Raw genomic sequence first — 20,415 nt, 5'->3', positions numbered from 1 at the left:
CATAAATAACATATACATATACAAACGCAATTTTCATAGACACAGACATCCGATTTATACAAATCGCCGCAATTTATACAAATCAGATGCTTGCGATTTTATATAATCAGATGTTGTTTGCGATTTTATACAAATCTGATGCTATGGAGCGCAAATAGCAAAATTGTAACTATAGAACGCTAATATAATTTTTATGTTTACTAAACCTAAAATTTACTCAAAAAATAAACCCCAAATATATGAGATTTCCATACTTTATACATATTTTAAAGCCTATCAAAATAAAAGACTGGCCAGCCAAATTCCAAAGGATGCTATGAGGTAGCCTGTATCTAGGCAAATAATAGAGTGCATATTACTAATTTATTTATATTGAGAAGAAATAAGGATACATTAGTTAAAATGTTTTTTCAAGAGGAGTGTAAAAAAACAAGAAAAATATGACAGGGCAGAAGTAGAAAGCTTGGTATTCAAAGGGTGAGAGAAGAAGGTGAATAATGTGGTTTCTTAGCAAAAAGGGTCCTTCTGGATTCTCCCCAAACTCAACTGCTGAGGAAGTAACCCAAGGAATTGATGGCTCTGCTCTTACTGCCATTGTTACAGGTTCCACTCTCTTGCTCAATTTCAAATGGGAAATGGAAATTGAACCTCCCCATTTTTTATTTTAACTTTCTTGGTTTAGTATTTTTGTTATAAAATATAAGCTTATAATATAAAGAGAAGAAAACAAGATAAGTAGAGGGGAAAACGGTCTGAAAATACTTCAACTTTGGTCGAAATTGCTGTTACGATACCAAACTTTGGAAATAATCTTTTACCCATGTACTATTTAACAGTGTATTTTAAAGGTATATATGTGTCTACGTGGACATCATAAATATTGCATCATTTTAAATAGTAATGTGTCCGCGTGGGCACATATATACTTTTAAAATACACTATTAAATAGTGTAGGGTTAAAAGGTCCTTATAAAGTTTGGTATCGTAACAGCAATTTCGGTCATAGTTGGAGTATTTTTCAGACCCTTTTCCCAAAGATAAGACTATTCTTCTTATTCAAGTGTGTCATACGTAGAGAATGATATCTCTATTTATAAGTAGAGAAATCACTTCAAAGGCCATTTTGATGAATGTCAAATTAATAGATACATCATTATTCCAAAAGGTTCATATCACTTGGGAACACATATACATGAATGTTGTTAGCTCATGAATAAACTAAATGGACAATCCACTTGTTCAATGGATTTATAACAATTATATTTTTTCATACGTTTCAATTTATTTGTCATTTTGACTTGTAAGATAGTAGGAAGATAAAGTTTTTAATCTTGTAGTATTAGACATGTCATAGTTGAAAATTGAAATAAAAGAGTTGCCAAACTTTTTGGAATGGACTATAAAGAAATGTTGGAAATTGAAATAAAGAGCTTTTGAAACTACTAAAAAGGAAATTAATAGAAATTGATTGAAACGGGCGGAGTAATAGATTTTGCATAATGCAATTCTGATTTCTAAATTTCTTGATGAGTCAGAACTAAAGCAGAAATGGGTAAGTTTTGCCTTTTTAACTCTTAAGGCCAATTGTAATATGAACTAGGATTTTTATTCGGGTGTCAAAATATGAAAAAGTAGACATACAAAGAAATTAAGGGGATTCAACGCATAGGATAAGTGCATTTAAGAAAATTACTTTACTTAACTACACAACGTAATTTTTCGAGCGAAGCCTTGGATGGGATACATGTGGCTCCATAAATGTGAATTCATTTTGAAATGGATTCATGTATCCTATACTTACTCAGTGGATATTCCATAAAGAAGAACTAGACTTGTTAATATGAATGAATCTTGTATGATCAAATGGAATGAAAGGAACCAAATAGACCAAAATGTGTATGAAGGATTCATGTAGATGTTGTAGTATTTGAATATTGACAGTCTCTCAGTGTTGCTTTGTCATTGTCGATACGTGCTACTATTTACACACTTTCATATCCGTGATGGTAAACAGGAGCATCAAGTGGAATTGGTGCGGAAACTGCACGTGTTCTTGCATTGCGAGGTGTGCATGTAATTATGGGGGTCAGGAATATCTCTGCTGGAGAACAGGTTAAAGAGACGATAATTAAAGATGTCCCACAAGCTAAAATTGATGCCTTGGAGTTGGATCTCAGTTCACTTGCATCTGTGAGGAATTTCGCATCAAATTTCAATTCTTTAGGCCTTCCTCTAAACCTGCTTATGTAAGTGCTTACTTTGAAGTCTCAAAAACTGAGAATCTTGTATTAGAGAAAGTACACATATCTGCTGTGAGGCTTATGCTCATTTCTATCCCTAAGTTCTCATAAAAGGTGTGACCGTACAGGCATAAGCTATTGATGTATGTATGTAAACAAAGAAACAAGAGAAAAGTAAGTAGTTAAAAAGACATTAAGGGTAGCTAACGGTTGTTATGTGTCAATTCTCAAACACAGTATGCTCCAGGTCTATATTATTAGGTAACCTTATCTAACAGTTGAAATAGAATGTCTTGAATGATTAGAGAAGTGTAGAAATGAGATTACTTAATACATTAAGTTCCAAAATATATTCTATACACTACATTAAATATGTTAGTCAATAAATATCGTAGGAAGCATCTTTGATGAACTGTAATTCCTTATTTGAGTGTAACATATTGAACTTATTTGGTTTATCTCCAGAGTTTTCCTTCTCTGCTGTACATATGATAAGCTTTCCGTTCGCTATGATGTCATTATAAATATGGAGATCACTTTTTCATACTCCACGATTCAGACAATGCAAAATTAACACACTCTTTTTTAAAAGTGAGCAATTTATATTACTATGTATAATGTAATGTGACCTTTTGGACGGTTTCCGGCCTCTATTTCCTGTTCCATCGGAAGCTTCAGACAATACAAAAGTAAAATTATTGGAACTCAGAAATTTAATGTTATCAGTAATACTTATTTCTAATATCAGATTTCACTTCTATTGACAACCCCTAATTATTATGTTAATTGTCTCAAAGAAGCGATAATTCATCATAGGTAATAATACCTGCATGTCCTTTTTACTTTACAATACTTAAAAAGGCGACAGACTGAATCCAAGGCTATTCAGATTTGGTTGCTGATATGGTGAAGGTCGGTGTGCTGATAAATAATCTACAAATAATATTATTTGAGCCTTCCTCCTACCACCATTAGGGTGAACAGGACTTGCATTCATATGCATGGTACTTGTGTTTTGGGCTGACTGATGAGCACAGAAGTAACTAGATAATTGCAATCTTGTGGCAAAGTAACAATGCAGGAATCATGGCAACCCCATTCACACTTTCCAAGGATAAGATTGAGCTGCAATTTGCAACAAACCATGTTGGTAAGATATACAACATTTCCTACTACTTAACACTGAAACGAACTAGTCAATGAAAGTGAGAATAGAAGGGCTGGGGATTTTCTATGGAGATGATAAATTAACACAAATATCCAGCCTTTGGGCCTTAACACTGGAATTATGAGGTCAATTTTGTCGTTAAGTGTTTATTGTGTATCAATCTATGTCCTGCTTGTTAGACGGACTGTGATAACTTAGATGGTTACCATGTCTTGACAAACAAAACTGGCTTAGTTTATGTCTACATTGTTACTTCCTTGTCTTTAGTGCTCATAGTCCTTAGTTTGTGAGGTTGTGTTTCCTAGAGTTTTGCATAATTTTATGACATCGTTTCTAGTTAAGTATCACTTAATGTGGGTATCCTAGTTGGTGTTTTTAGTGCTGAATGCTAATTGTTTTATTGTCATAGTTCTCCTTCGTTTGGTAAGGTTCTATATTCTTAGATTTCTGCATGACTTCCTGACATCTCGTGCGCAAATTATGTTTTTGGTGATATTGAAGTCAAATTGCATCACATTAAAGGATGATTGACAGAGTATATTTTATTGCAGGCCACTTCCTTTTGACAAATTTATTGCTGGACACCATGAAAAAAACAGCTCGTGAGAGTAGAAAAGAAGGGAGGATTGTTAATGTCTCCTCACGTCGCCACAAATTTTCTTACAACGAAGGGATTCGGTTTGACAAGATTAATGATCAATCAGGGTGAACATGCTATAGTCTGACATATCTTTTGAGTGCTAATTCTTTAGGTGTTGAGTCTTTGATTTTCTTCCCTACAAATTTGACTAGCGTATATATTAGTGTCCCACAATGGCAGAAGATATTGTATACACTGCAGAGAGTATCAGTATAGAACTGAGTGTAAGGAACTTATCTTTGCGATCTCCCAATCTTCTCTCATTAGGACTAAGTATCTGCGAGAAACAGGATCTAATTTCCTTGGTTGTCTTATCATCGTCCATGTTGGAATGAAAAAACATTATAACCCTGCTATTTCCAGTGACTAATGGAGAAAATTTACGCCCTTCACGAATTTAAAATATTTGGAGAATAATTGTCCCTAATTCTCAGTGATGAAAGGGACAAAAATGTTTAAGCCAAAGTTATTGATCATTTATGTGCAATCATGAGGAGTGTTTACATATGTTGTTTCCAGAAAATAGATGAAATGCGCTTATGCCTAAAAAAGGTTGTCAAAGGTCTTTGACATATGTGGATGAATGATCCTCAGGTATAATGGACTGTCTGCATATGGTCAGTCAAAGCTTGCGAATGTGCTGCATGCTAATGAACTTGCTAGACATCTAAAGGTACACACTGATCAAATAAGCTGTTAAATGTGTTTGAAGATTGAATTTTCTGATACATTTGATTAAAGTATTCTACCAGACTATACAGCTATGTCATTTAAATATGTCAAATTTGAGACCTAGTAATTGTCAAATGGATTTACCATGAACTGAAACCTCCTCAACTGTAGATATTTTCCTGGAGTAGATTGAGGATTGCAAGCGGAAAAACCATAATGGTAGAAGTCTTTAGGCATTGTACTTGCTGCTACACAAGTACTTAAAACAAAACCTATAAATTTCAGCATTAGCTACAAATGTTTTCAAGAAAGCATCATCGATTACAGTGTCTGTCAATGTGATATTGTGTTGTACACTTTTTGAGGTGCAATTTTTATCTTTACAAACATTAAAGTTCCGTACTCCTAGAATAGACATTAGCACAAGTTGTTCCTTCTTCTTTTCTGATTAGGCATGAACTAGTTATATTGAACCCTCTCATTAACTAATATTACCAGGCATACAGAACCTTTTGGTACCTTGCTTCACAATGATATCTAGTATAAGTAGACGATAAGCTCTTTATCCATTTTAAGAATAATAATGTGGACATTCCCTCTAGGAGTAATAATGTGGTCATTTTCTTGAAAAGGATGAGGGCGTGGAGATTACAGCTAATTCGCTTCATCCAGGAGCCATTGCCACCAACCTTTTCCGTCAGCACAGCATTATCAGTGGTAATCTCTTTGACTTCTGAGTCATGTGTTCTGCCTATTTCTGCACGGGCGCTACATGTAAAGTTCCACTGGATGGTATACTCTTGATTGTTTGCATTGTGCTCTTACTTAATGACTTTATAGGTGAGGAATTAAGTTAAAATTTCTGGTGTTGAGAATGAACAATACCTGTCAGATGATGCTCCCTTGAGCTCGTAAGCATCTAACGAGCCAAATCTGGTTCGAAGCTGTCCATAGTGGGTCTTCTCAGTTGCTTGTTTCTGACATGTGTTCTTATGTCTTGTTCTTCACTAACGCTTGAAAAATTGTTATTTACATTTGATGGCAGCTAGATATAACAGAAAACTATAACTGGATATCTGCTACTTTGTTTTATGAGTTTTATAAACATCTTCATGATTTCGTCAATATCTCACCTCAAACTAATAGACCCTGAGAATAATGGTTAAGTGGTTTAGAGTCCTGTGATTATCCTTTATGCATGAAGCTTGTTTACATTTTACTTTTTTTTTCTTTTAGTTTTCAGAAATGTTCAATCCACTATCCTCTTTTATGTGATGCAGGCATTGTTAATGTCATTGGCAAGCATGTGATGAAAAATGTTGAGCAGGTAATGTTGGAGTGCTGGAAGTCCTATTCATTTCTTTTATTTTAGACTGAGATTAACAAACACACAACGGCCACGAAATGCTAGATATGTGAATTGTGATTTCTAGAACTTGAATTTAAAGTCGAAATCAAGATTCATGAAGGTTATCTATAAGTAGTGACTTTTGTCACCCTTTTTTCTTTTTTTTAAAAAGAAGAGTACCTCATAGGGTCCTTTCTTTTCTCTGCTTCTACTGTTATAGTTTCAATTCCACGCCCTTATGAAAACAGCTAGCAAATATTGGGCACCTGGTGGCTATGAGGGTTAAGGGAATGAGATCTCTTTGACATGTATAAATTAGTTATGACATTGAATCTTTAGTTTTGGCTGTTGCACCTCTTTCTGTTTGGTAGGCAAGCAATGTTTGTCTGCATAAGTTTCTTTATCTATTTGCTGATGTGAAAGTGGTCTCTGCAGGGATCTGCAACAACATGTTATGTGGCTTTGCATCCTGATGTTAAAGGTGTAAGTGGCAAATATTATGCAGACTGCAACATAGCTGAGGCAAGCCCCCAAGCTAACGATGCTGGATTGGCAAAAAGATTGTGGGATTTTACCATGAGTTTAGTTCACTAACATAACATGCAATTTTAAATCTTGCTTTCGTGTAAAGAGGATTTGCACATTGCTGTGCTGTGTATCTTGTGGTTTGTAAAGCATTACAACACTGGGAATCTTAAACCAGGAGGCCTTTGGCTCATTCCATGTCGTGCATTTGGAGCATATAGCCAGTTTCTTTTAAATTATTTTGTAAGGGGTTGCCACACCCATTAAAAAAAGTCAATTAAGTGGTTATTTTACCACGGCCTTTTGGTTGATGCATAAGAAACGTAGACAAGTTCTTTTTCTTTTTTTGAAATCTGTTTTACAAGGGTAATTTTGAATACCTTTCTTGATAGTTTACCTATTTTGGTACAAATTAAAAAGGCTAACATATCACTTACAAGGGAATGGAGACTAATATACTCTTCGGTGTGAGGTATAAGAAAGCATAATCTAAGAACTATTTTATCCTACGTTTGGTTGAAGGTACTAGGCAATCTGGAATTATTTATTTCACACTTAATAACTCTTGTTTCCAACCAAATGACCTGTTAATGAGGAATTTATTAGGACCCATAGACATGGTCAAAATGCAGTGAATAATGCAGGAAACGTCTTTCGAATTATGACATACTTGAAGTTTGACTCAGTTAAGACACAGCAGAAGTCATAAGGTCAAATTGTTGATAAGAAATGTGCTGTCATCTCTGATCTTGTTTAATCAGCAATATTTTCAGTTCATTGTTTACTGTACAACAAACCCCAACCTCCTGTCCACAAAGGGGGAAGAGGAGGAAGATAAAGGGCCCTAATCCTATTTAATTTCCACGCTTGCTTCTTTTGTTCTCTCTTCTATGGGACAGCATAAATATACAAGTTTGGTACCACAAATGTCATGTTGAAGGATCAGCTATACATTGAATCACTTGAAGCTAGTCTCCCCTTTCACGGCTCGCATTCGGTCATCAAATCTGATCTAAGGCACTCAACACTTTACAAACTGCTTCACTGTCCACAGATGCTACAATGAAAGTCAAAAGATTCACTGGGAAGTAAGCTTCATCTTTGTAACACTAGACCCAAGGGAGGACGGAGGTAATAAGATCAGCTGGTTGATCTCGACAATGGATAAAGTTCTGCTCAAGAAGATGCTATTTTATTTCCTAGTTTTTCCCCCGGTGGATCCTTATTGTGCAAATCAGCTTCCTTCAAAGTTACCAACATACACTGATAGTAAACTATGAAACTGGAAAGTCCCCCATGAATGTTGTATCTGACAGAGAAAAAATCATGCTTCACCTGTCCGACCTTCGAAAAGAGGACAAGGGTTTAGATCTAGTGAAGGAACCAATTTCACATGATCCCTTAAGAGTTGCTGAGACACCCGATTGGCCAGCACTGACTGCCCATCATAAAGCTCTCCTCCTGTAGTCCTCCCAAACTGCTTTCCAAGAGAATCATTTTGAGAGGATGCCAATTCCCGGAAAGCATGAGATCCTGATGGTGGCCCTCGTAAAACATCAGGATCCCAGTAAGAAGGACTATTCATGTAAGGACTCTGTGGAAGTGATGCTGCCTCCTGTAAGTAAACTGACTGATTAAGATGATGAAATGGAATAGCACCAGTCCCTCCAGAGAGTGGTGTTGATGAGCCAGACATGGTGATAGGACTTGATATGGGAGAGGGAGACAGCCTCCCGTTTAGGTGTTGAGGTGACCTTGGATTTAAAAGAGGGCTACCGATTGGCGAGACAGGGCATGATATGTTTCTGGTAATGTGGATGTCACTGGAGATCAAAGAAGAATATCAGTGATCATAAAAGATGAGTACTACCTTCATTATTTTCTCTAGTATATTCAGAATTAAAATTTATAGGCAACTGCTTTCTTTTGAAAGCTTCTCAATAAAAATTAGAGAAGTTAAAAAATATAAAATGATCAAGAGAAAAGACCTGCAGTGAAAATTAGATTTTGACACTCTGGATGAGTGGGTTGCAAGTCTTTCTGATTCTGATGTAGGGATATTCCTTGTCTGTCCAATGCCCTGAGATTCAAAAAGAACACACCGGTAAGATTAAGCCATGCCACAGAAGTCCAAGATGGAGATTGATAATGTTTACGTCATCGGTCATACTGCAAATTTCACCTGGAGTTACTATTCAATGCATTCCAACATCATGAATTTAATATATACTCCCTCCGTCTCAAATTATCTATCGTAATTTCTAAAAATACTTTTTATCTCAAATTATTTGTCATTTTAGAAGTTCAAGATAAAATTAATTTTATCTTTTTTCCATTCCTTAGTAGTAGTTATTCTTAAAGACTTCAGACTCCTCAATAGAGTAAATATTTAATGAAGAGATTATATCTTAAGACAATATATGAGGGTAAAATAGTCAAAAACTCTTCCTAATTGATGTTTTCTTAAGGGGCATGTAAAAAAGAAAAATGACGGATAATTTGAGATGAAGGGAGTAGTAATTAGTCCCTTTCTTCCCCCTTTCTATAGGGGATGATTAGTCCTATCCTTTTAGATATTCCAACATGGGACTAATGAAGACCGTCTGTTCCAAGGAAGACATGCTCCCTCATACTGGTGCTAGGACAAAGATACGAACATCTAATAATACAACTAACAGTGTAACAGCATTAATATGCAATCACCATTTCATATATCTGCCCATGAGCATCCTCCATCTAAATCTCCTTACAGCTACCGATAAGTTAATTTTCATTTTTTAAAACATAAAAGTTCACTTGCTTCATTTTAAACTCATTGTAAGAAAAACAAGGATTGTATTTTTGTTATTTTGTTTTCTCTTGATGTAAAACTCACTTTTTGTCTTCCAGCCCAAAAATTTGTGCTGATGATTCTTATGAATATTCTGGATTGACATAATCCAGTATATTCATAAGGATCATCAGCACAAAAAAAAGGTTCACTTGCTTCTGTTTCTCTCTATCTATCTATCCATCTCTTTACACTCAAGAGTGGATCCAGGATTTACACATTATGGGTTTGAGGTCGGGATCCTGTACATATGTTTAATTATCCAGTAAATAATTACATAGCACGATTCAAAGCTACTGGGTTTGGATGAACCTATAACTTATACATTAGATCCACCCTGCTTACTCTGTAATGAATCAAGAAGCTAAAAGCAAGTTAATTTCTCTTCTTCCCTTTTAAAAGTAGAGGTTCACTTATACTTTATTTTCCACAGATGAAGCTTCTTACTATGTTATGAATCAAGAAGCTACCAAGACTAAGCTCACCAATCTCACTTGAGGCTGAATACTATATATAACATCAGGGGCAATCAAATTGCACCTTCAAGGAAAGCAAAGACAAAAAAGAAGGCATTCTAACATGAGAAACATGTATGCTTATGAAGGCACATACTCAGACATCATCCTACCCTCTTTGCTTTCAATTAAATAGGGGGGAAGAAAAAGATGATGGGAGAAGCATTAGATTTCAAGTTTACTTGACCATCCAAATGAATCTAGCTTGTTAATATCGGAAAAGAAGCAGCTTTTAGACACAGGACAGAACGCAATACAATGGTCAGCAAGTAGAAAGTTTCTCACGATCCTTTTTTGTAATGAGCTTATCTTAGTAAATTTCCTTTTTATCTCTTTTTAAGTATTCCTGATAGTTAAAAGACTCATATCCCAAAAAAACTCGCAGTTCCCAAAAAAAACAGATAACAGAAACTACTTAATGAAAAAATATATGTTCATTATTGTAAGAACCCATTCCCAGACCCCACTTGTGGGATCACACTGCGTATGTTGTTGTTTATTGTAAGAACCCATTTTACAATAAGCTACAAACTCCAGTACACAGATTATATAGCACACATCAAACAATATAAGACCTTACCATATTTACATACTCAGTTAAATTATTTCCTTTTCCAGAATGAAATGACCCAATTTTTAGAACTAACCACTCTTTGAGTCGCATGCGACAAGTTCACAGAACTGAATACATATTCCAGTACATTATTACCAACATCTGCATTGGTACTGTATGAGCTTCAGATATACTTGAACTAATCTTAAAATTATATTAGCACACATCAAACAATATAAGACCTTACCATATTTACATATTCAGTTAAATTGTCTCCTTTTCCACAAGGAAACGACCCAATTTTTAGAACCAGCCACTCTCTGAGTCGCATGCGACAAGTTAATAGAACTGAATACATATTCCAGTACATTATTACCGACATCTGCATTGGTACTGTATGAGCTTCAAATATACTTGAGCTAATCTTAATCAGGAAAGTAACTTAAGAATATATGCCATCAACAGATTTCAAATAAACAAAGCCGTTGAATATATGTAACCAATCAGTTAATTTTTAGAACCAGCCATTCTCTGAGTCGCATGCGACAAGTTAATAGAACTGAATACATATTCCAGTACATTATTACCGACATCTGCATTGGTACTGTATGAGCTTCAAATATACTTGAACTAATCTTAATCAGGAAAGTAACTTAAGAATATATGCCATCAACAGATTTCAAATAAACAAAGCCGTTGGATATATGTAACCAATCAGTTAATTTTGCCAAAAACTAATTGCTGATTCAGAATCATTTTATGGACACAGAAGAACAAATGTGCCAGTGTACTTTTATCAGTATCATCAGCACAGCCTTCCTGTTTCTGAAAATAAGAAAAATGACTACCAATGTCTTAACAACAGAGAGAAAAGAAGACTAAATTAAACAGAAGTGTACCAGAGATTTAACACCATTTGCTCCTGCACATGGAGGATCTGCAGGTGCAGGAGAAATATTTGGCTTCTCCAGAGTTGCCACATTTTTCACAAAAGGATGATCCAATAGCTGAGCAGCAGTAGGACGAAGACGGGGCTCACGCTGCAAGCACTTCCTCACAAAATCTTTAGCTTCACCTGAGAGCTGTTCTGGTATAGTTGGGAGCTCTTTACTATTTCCAATCTTAAACATAGCAGCAACCTTTGGGCCAGAAGACATCAAACACCACATATAATAGGTCAGGGGAATGCACTGGCATTGCACAACTTGCTAGCACAAACTAAATTATGGCAAAACATTAATCTACAGAAAATTTCCAGAAGAAAAAAAGAGGCAGGAAATGCTCAATTAATGATCCTCGACCAAATTACTCACCCCTTCATACTGGCTAAAAGGAGGCTTTGATGTAGCCATTTCTAAGACGGTGCACCCAAGACTCCATATATCAACAGCAAGGTTGCAGCCACTAGAATTCTTTATAACCTGAAACAACAGCAAAGAGGCACTTTGGAGTCGAACTATAACTCTATAAGTAACCAAGGCACATAAAAAACTTTCAAATACTTCCCAAATCAATCCTTACCTCAGGGGCCATCCAGTAAGGACTTCCCTTGAATGATAATGGACATGATTGCCCTGTGATCTGCAAATTTGTGATTGAAAAATTAAAGGTATGAGTTTCAGCCTGAAGAGCACACCTACAGAGGGAAAAGTATTCATATGGCACAAGGTTGACAATATCCCAAGTGCATTACTTAAGGGATTGAATTCTGTACTTAACAATTACCACTCCAAAAACAAGGAAAAAGCCAGATGATTAGAAAAAGATATATCCATAATCCATTCCAACAACAGCAGTATTAATTAGATGGAAAAGCAGATCTGGAAGGGGGAAAATCCATACGCTATCTCCAATTGATAATTTCATCCAGCAATCGAGATCATCTAACAATATAACGCCCTTAGAGTCTATGCTTAAGCTTACATGTTTTGCCATTCCAAAGTCTGCTAGCTTTATGCGCCCATTTGGATCAACAAGAATATTTGCTCCTTTAATATCTCTGTGAAAATGCAGAGTTAGACAATCAGGGTATACAGGTTAATACTGCTAAAAGAATGAAACTTAACATAAATTATTCAACCAAAAAAGCAATATTTACCTATGCACTGTGTTTTTAGCATGTAAATATGCAAGCCCTGATAAGATTTGATGAGTATAACTACGGATCGCTGCTTCTCCAAATGCACCATATTCTTGTAAAAGCTTATAAATGGACCCACCAGATACATATTCCAAGTAGATATACAGTTTATCGCCAACCTGATTGAGGTAAACAATTCAGAAGAAATGACAGCTCAAAAACATGACAATTTCAGCAAGCAAAAGTATATGGCTCTCATATAATAAAGTTTATAATCATTCCCCACTTAGATCGGATCTAAAATTTGGAGTGCTACATTTTGACCAATTTCTTTTTATCAAGAATTTTGACCAATTATGTAATTAAAATCTTAAGATCTTAATTGATAAGGCTGCTAATATCCTTTGAAGCTCACCGTTTCTGTCCCGTAGTACTGAACAATGTTTGGATGCCTTAATCGGCTTAACAATGCAATCTCCTGCAAAATATTTGAACATAAGAGCATACTCAAAAATGAAAACATATGAATATATTATGACTCAGGAACCAACAACTCTAAGCAGTCCACAAACATTAAACCCTATATGATGAACTTACTTGTGCCAACTGCTTTGCACTTTCCTTTGACTTTGCATCATCTGAAAATAATGTAACCTCCTTCATTGCACACATTTCACCGCTATCACTGCAGAATAGACAAGGCCAGGTATTAAACAAATCTTCAGGCTGTCAATCTTTGATTTGCACATGCCAATGGGCACGCTTAAGTAACATGTTGGAATTGTATTTACTTCAAAAGGCCAAGGTCAATGAATATACCTATTAAAACCAACATAAACATGTCCAAATGTGCCTCTTCCCAGCAATTTTCCTTTTTTCCAACGAGAGCCAGGGCTAGCAAGGTTCTCAGCTCTACCTGGGCTACGAGGCACCGAGGGAGATGTTGCAACTGAATTGGAATGTGAAAAGGGCGAAGAGTTGGAAATTGTCAAAGGAGGAAGAGGCAAGGGGTGACTTTGTGCTTTTCCATCATCAGGCCAACTAGTCTGCAATTCAGCGGCTCCACCTACAGCCCTAGGATGAATTGGTGTGACAGCGCCACTATGAATTCTCGAGCTAGGTCCCGGACTTGTCATCCTAGGACTAGGAATAGGAGAGTACTCTGGACTTCCTCTACAAGGCTGCCAAAACAGTTGTCCAGACATATCTCCTCCCATTGAATTATGTCCAGAATTCTGACCAGACCCCGGGCTTGAACAATGGCCAGATCCAAGTGAAGGAAGATCTGGATAAGCCCTTCCGGCCCATAGAGTAGAACTAGTAACTTGCTCACTTACAGCAGCTCTCATAGGACTTCTAGAAGGACTTGACATAGAACTATCGGGAGCACTGCAAAAGGCTCCAGGAGGAGGCACCTGTAGAGTGGTCACATGACTACTTAAAGGTCTTCTCTTAGGAGATACAGAGGAAACATTTCTACTTGGTGAAAGACTAACTGGTCTTGTAGTTTCTTTCAAGCTAATTTGTCCAACTGCAGATTGATCCTTAACAACCAAACTTCAAAACCAACAAGAAAAGAGAATTGTGTCAATCAAGGTACTATAATTACTTATCAAAAGAAAGCACCAAATGTTTTAACAAGAAAAAACACAACCCAAAGCAATTAAAGCCGGCCAAGGGAAAAAGCGCCAACTTTTGAAAGAAAAGAATCTATAATGACCAAATTTTCTTCCGAATGACCTTCTACATTAGCTAACCTGGAAGGACTACCAGCAGCAATTCTGCTCCCAGCTTCATAATCAGTTGCAAGTGGACTACGTTGACGTGAATCAATAGGATCATCACTCTCAATAGAGCACTCGCTTGAAATAGATGCAAAGACAAGCTCTCCATCGGTATCTGCAGGGTCGAGTCTGTGTCTGATGCATGCAGACTTGGGGAGAGGCAGAAACAAGGATGGCTTTGAGGCCTTCTCTACTCTGGACTTTGCTGATGGACTGATTCCAGAATCCAACCTACCTACATTTGGTGGACGCACACCAGGAAGTGGTAGTGGTTGGGCCATAGGCCTTTCAGCAAAGCTTTGACATCTTGATACATGTTTAGAAGGTGATGACGCTCTTGATTGTGCTTGGGACAAAGAACCCTTCTCAGAAGCAATGTCACTGCTATGCCTTCGAGAACCTCCTGATTTACCGGGAGATTTAACTTCAGCTGGACTCTTAAACTTGCGATGCAATGTATCAATAAAACTTTCTTTTGTTGGTTTCTTCTTAGCTTCTTTTGATGATTTCCACCATGAAGGCATATTTCCTTGAGCTAAAAATTAGCTAAATCAATAGACAACTTACTACAACATAATTTCCAAATAACCAGCCTTATATTGGACAATAAACCTGCAAGCAGAAAAAGATTAGCATGCTTGAGTTAAGAATTTGGAGATTATAGAATCTTAATCTGTTGCTATAATGCATATGCCAATCCCTCCATTTATTTGAAATTAAAATTTCTAAAGATAAATATCACATATAAATATTCCAACATAGGCATGATGTTGATCCACCCCAGATAAACTATCCACCTCAGTGTCCCCCCTACCCCCCCCCCCCCCCCCGTATGATCAGTGTGGCGGTTAGGCATCCTTAGACAAAATAGTTGTCTTTCAAGATTGATTGTTGTGTGTCAGCACTCAGCACGACCAAGGACATGCTTATAGAGTTACAGATGACAGATTTAGTCAACTAAAGCAGTCGGCTTCATGATACAACCATGGTAACCAATGCTTATGTAAGCTCATCAAAAAAAGAACGTTGAGAGAATCAATTAGAGACCAAGTAGTTAAGACTCTGGACAAGCACAACTAAGATAAGGAGATCAAACCTTTTTTCACCTTCTTATTGATTTGTGTAAACAGATATTTGGTTCCAACAATTTAATTGTCACTTATAAATCACCTGCATAATAAAACAGAAATTTCCACCCTGGTTCTTTATTTATTTATTTATTACAGATAACTAAGCAATTTTACAAGAAACTTCCAAGCAAACCAATTAAACGCTAATCAGCCATGAACATGAAGTTAACCCATGATCTAGTTCAAGGAAATAACTCCCTTCTGACACCAATTTTTTCCCTTTCCGATAAGTCTTTCTGACACCAATCTTGAAACCGTGGAATCAAAATTTATCTTACTTTTTCACCTCTCAAAAATGAGCCCCCTCAACCTGCTTCTACTAATTTATGTTATCCCATTTCAAAGATTAATGGGTCTCCTAATATGAGAGAACCCTCAGCTCATCCAGGATGAAATTCATTTCCAGTACCCAAATCTTCTTCAGAAATCACAGCAAAAAGATAGTACTTTTCATCTCTTGCCATCTCCCCATGTTTGCATCAAACCAATAGATACATAACATGTGTCTTTCACATAAACTCTTATCCATGGTTAATCAATGTTCCAATTTTGCAAGTAGTGTTCCTCTTAGAAGCAAATCAATTTAATTGGGGTGAGTTTTCTCGATTATGCTACTGATCTTTTTAGAGTTGAGTACAGCAATCATCATGATTTTAAAAACTCAAAAAACACAGCCTTTCCACACAGATCTAAAACACAAACAATGCACTTAAACTAGTAAAAAAACAAAAAGCACAGATTAACAAGTATAACAGCCAGAAATTAATTCCTAAAATTGAAAAGAAAGATCACCAAAACCTCACCTCTAAAGTTCTCTGCTGTCACATATCGAACACAAACAGCTCGCTTCAGATTCGGCCTCCTGAATCCAACTCAGGTACTACTAGCTCAAAATGAAACCCTAGAAAAATCTCAGCTTCCCTGTCCCCTCTCCAAGATTTTCCCGAGAGACAGAGAAAGAGAGAAATAGAAAGAGAGACAGAGGTCCAAGAATTCGAATTGGAGAAAGTTAATTTGAAGAGATCGCGTAAGAATGGAGATGGAGTTTTAGAGAGAGAGAGAAAGGAGTGAGAAGTGCAGCTAAGTAAGAGAGAGAAACAGAGTGGAGTGGAAAAGAGGTGTCTCACAATTTAATATTATCCCTAAATTCGGCTCGAATTATTAGTTTCATCCTCGAACTATTAACAATATTAAAAATATTTATTTACTTGACTAATTGGACTTAAGTATACTTTAAATCTTATAACATGAATGAAATACATTCCTAAATTATCACTAAGTTTATAAGTGTTTTCAACACTTTTCGACTTTTATTAAGAGTTGCATGTTTCTACAAGAGCTTGAGACCACTTGCTATGTCATGCAACAAATCAAAAATGTATCAAAAGTATATCTAAATTTAGTTAATCAAGTAGATGAATATTTTTAAGATTATCACTAGTTCATAAATAAAACTAATAGTTTACTCCAAGTTTGTATTTTCAATAGTTCTCCTAAGTTATATAAAAAAAATATCTACTATGATAAAATTTCTTTTTAATAGTAATATTTATGATAAATCTTGGAGTAATAGATTTGAGAATCGTAAATAGATTTCAAATTTAATATCTAACCACTACTATTTATTTTCCCAAAATACTAAAGTTGCATTTGAAACAATCAGGGGCGGCTCTAATAAATCGGTGGCCTAAAGCCAAATCCGAATGGAGGCCTTAAATTTGAATATATATTTTTTATGAAGTTTATTATAGTCAATTATTTGATCTTTCTTGAGACATAGTATTCATAATTTGTCAAATTTCTATTACTTCTTTGCTCTTTTATAAAAAGTTTTTATTTTCTACAAATAATACTCGATATTTTTTTTAAAAAATACTTATAACCTATTTTTTTTTTTTTAAAATGAGGCCCCTTAAATTTTGGGGCCTAAGGCAATTGCTTTTTTTGCAAAGCTGTAGAGCCGCCCCTGGAAACAATACAAGGTGAAAATTCTTTTGGCTATAAATATTTTCAATTTTTGAATTATATTTGCTTCATAGTTTTTGCAATAAAATAAGTACTATACTTTTTTGTCAAAGTAAGAAGAAAATAAATCGAGCATTGAAAAGTAACTTTAAAAAGAAAAAATGTGACTTTTTTTTTCAAAAAACGTCATAAAAGAATATAATGTATATTGACCTTATTTTGAATGAGAAAAATTATTTTTGATAAATTTTCGATGTAAAGAAAAATATACAATATAGGATCATAAAAAAAATAAGATACAAAATATATATGCCAATAAAAAGTGTAATACAATATCGAAGAATAAAAACTAAGCGATAACCAAAATTATATTTTGCTAAAATATGTTTCACCTAACTCTTATACCAAAACTGTAGTATAATAATGAAAGAATTAAAACAATAAATGATAGTAGTAATTATTACTATGAAGCACGGAAATAAATTTTATAATTATGAAATAATTAAAGTTGGGATTCCATTGTGTGCTTCTTCTTTATTTCTTTATTGTTTCCGTTATCTAATAAACTTATTCCATTGTTGTTGATTTATTTATTATTTATTTATAGACTTTTGTGAAGCGTAATATTTTCTTTGATATGGACAATCTAGAGCACCTTAGTACTTGAAAGTGACACACAAGTAAAATAATTTATTTCTCTTTGTTCATTTATTCATTTTGGAATAATTACATAAATCTCTCCTAAAGTTTAAATATGTAATATTTGATTATGTGTTTCTATTTTGTATATACTCAAATTTTATTAAACAGTCTCATGTCGTTATTCATTCAACTTCTTCAAATAAATGAAGAAATAAAATGAAACTAAATATTGCAAATAAGAAAATCAAATAAATTATTAAAAAATAAGTGAAAATTGTTATTTGCCCAACCATCAAAATCTAGAAAATTAGTACTAATATATTTGGGCATAAAGAAATTTGCCTTTTGGTTTAATTATAATAATCCCACCTGTCGGGAATAATTGATAAACTAGTAGGGTCCTTTTTCTTTCTAACCTTAAGAATTAAGGCCCCTAAGATGCAAAAGAAAAAAAAGAGGCAATTTCTCTTTAAGATATAATAAACTTTTTTTTTTGTCAGTATACAAGATATAAAAAAAAATGACAAGAAAAATGCTTAAAATTTCAAGAAAAATATCTTGACAAAGGACATAATGGTGAATCTAAGGAGATACACTTTTGTATTATTATCAATTTTTAATTAAATACGTGATACTTGTAATGTTTTTATTTATATTTTTTTTAAAAAAATATTAATTAAAAGGAATTAATTTATTTTTATTTTTATTTATGTCTTAAGATATAATCAATTTCTTGTCAATGAATATTTACCTATTTATCTGACATAATTGAGGTATTTGTAATCTTCAAGAATAATTAATATTAAGAATAAAGTGGAAAAAATAAGTAACTAATTTTATCTTAAACGTTTAAAATGACAAATATTTCTAATAAAAATATAAATATTTTGAGATGAAAAAAATATTTAAAAAATAAATTCAGCACAGTGTAAATATCTTAAGTCTTAACATAATAGTTAATAATTTGATATAAATATTAAATTTGCTTAAGTTGTGTTAAATTTAGAGTGTTTGTTACACTTTCTCGTTTCATTATAGTATCATTGTGTCAAAATTACTCTTTAACTTTCATTTTAAGTCAACTTTACCCTCTATTACATTATTCAGCCATTTATAACCTCGTTGAACCTAAACTTACTACTCATATTCCTCAATGGAATGAAAAACCCCAAAATCGAGTAAAGTTATTCAATTTCAATTAAAATTACACAATTTTCTCATTTAATCCAAATTCGATCTACTATACTAAATAAACTCATAGCAAATTAAATCTCCAAACACATATCTCCATTTTCCTTAATCTCCTTCATTCATTTCTATAACAAAACAAATTAAGTGTTCCCTAAAGAAACGAGACTTCAAATTCCCAGTGTTGTTTCAATCTATCTTTCAAATTGGATTTTATATCACACCAATTGTTCCTTCAATTTCCATATGAGTTTTTCTTTAAGTTGTTGGAGGACTTCTTAATGCTATTTAAGAGAAATCAAAATGGAAATTGAAGAAACATTGGTGTAGTTTATACAACCCAATTTGAAAAACTAGATTGAAAAATCACTATGGATTTGGAACCTAATTTCTCATAAGAACACTAAAACTTGTTTTGTTGTAAAAATGGATGAAAGAGATGAAGAAAATAGGAGATATAGGTTTGAAAATTTAGTTTGTTATGAGTTTGTTTAGTATAGTGGGTCGAGTTCGAGTTAAAAGAGAAAATTGGATAATTTTAATTGAAATTTGATAACCTTACTTGATTTGGTTTTGTTCATTCAATTGAGGAGTACGAGTGATAGGTCTAGAGACGACGAAGTTATAAATGGTCAGATAGTATAACAGAAGGTAAAACTTATTATTAAATGAAAGTTGAGGGGTAAGCTTGACCCTTTCCTTAAATATATTAAGAATATACTTATAAATTATTTTATATGTTTATTTTTATTTATCTCCCTTTTAAGATATCAAGAAAAGACAATTTATTTATTTTTCTATTTTACCTCAATATTAATTATTTATTTTCTTAAATCATTTATCAAGACTTATGACTATCCATCAATTAATATAAGTATGACATTGTGCCAGAAAAATATTAATATTAATTATCGTTTCTTAAATGACATCTAAAGTTAAAAACTGTACAAATAAAAGGAAACGAATAAATATATTTAATGTTTTTGCTAGTTAGAAAATACTTTACATATTGGAAGGATATTTTTAAAAATAATAATAATTAAAATATAAGAAGAATCATAATAACGACATGTCAATTGTTATTATGATTAAGACGTTGTGCTTAAAAAATAAGATGAAATTTTCTTGATGATAA

General features: G+C 34.0%; 2 protein-coding genes across 2 annotated transcripts; one reads left to right on the top strand and one right to left on the bottom strand.

The window, feature by feature from the left end:
* Nucleotides 1-439: 439 nt before the first annotated feature.
* On the top strand, nucleotides 440-6,803 carry LOC125813340 (short-chain dehydrogenase TIC 32, chloroplastic-like). Its single transcript, XM_049492842.1, has 8 exons — nucleotides 440-603; nucleotides 2,015-2,246; nucleotides 3,311-3,390; nucleotides 3,960-4,113; nucleotides 4,643-4,721; nucleotides 5,353-5,437; nucleotides 6,001-6,047; nucleotides 6,504-6,803. The coding sequence occupies exons 1-8, from the start codon at nucleotides 498-500 to the stop codon at nucleotides 6,660-6,662; spliced, it is 942 nt and encodes a 313-aa protein (XP_049348799.1). The 5' UTR covers nucleotides 440-497; the 3' UTR covers nucleotides 6,663-6,803.
* A 489-nt stretch (nucleotides 6,804-7,292) lies between these two features.
* Nucleotides 7,293-16,615, bottom strand: LOC125813322 (mitogen-activated protein kinase kinase kinase YODA-like). The gene is made up of 12 exons (XM_049492817.1): nucleotides 16,289-16,615; nucleotides 14,329-14,967; nucleotides 13,391-14,128; nucleotides 13,169-13,256; nucleotides 12,987-13,049; nucleotides 12,590-12,750; nucleotides 12,415-12,490; nucleotides 12,013-12,072; nucleotides 11,805-11,912; nucleotides 11,391-11,630; nucleotides 8,582-8,673; nucleotides 7,293-8,416 (listed from the first exon to the last, which is right to left on the bottom strand). Exons 2-12 carry the CDS (start codon nucleotides 14,877-14,879, stop codon nucleotides 7,918-7,920), a joined length of 2,676 nt encoding a protein of 891 aa, XP_049348774.1. The 5' UTR covers nucleotides 14,880-14,967; nucleotides 16,289-16,615; the 3' UTR covers nucleotides 7,293-7,917.
* Between the last annotated feature and the right edge of the window lie 3,800 nt (nucleotides 16,616-20,415).

This window comes from Solanum verrucosum, unplaced genomic scaffold (genome assembly GCF_900185275.1).
Source record: "Solanum verrucosum unplaced genomic scaffold, falcon-dt-bn FXZP01000189.1, whole genome shotgun sequence".
Lineage (NCBI taxonomy): Eukaryota > Viridiplantae > Streptophyta > Magnoliopsida > Solanales > Solanaceae > Solanum > Solanum verrucosum.
The sequence above is the reverse complement of the archived record's forward strand: the minus strand, read 5'-3'. Positions and strand labels throughout refer to the sequence as shown.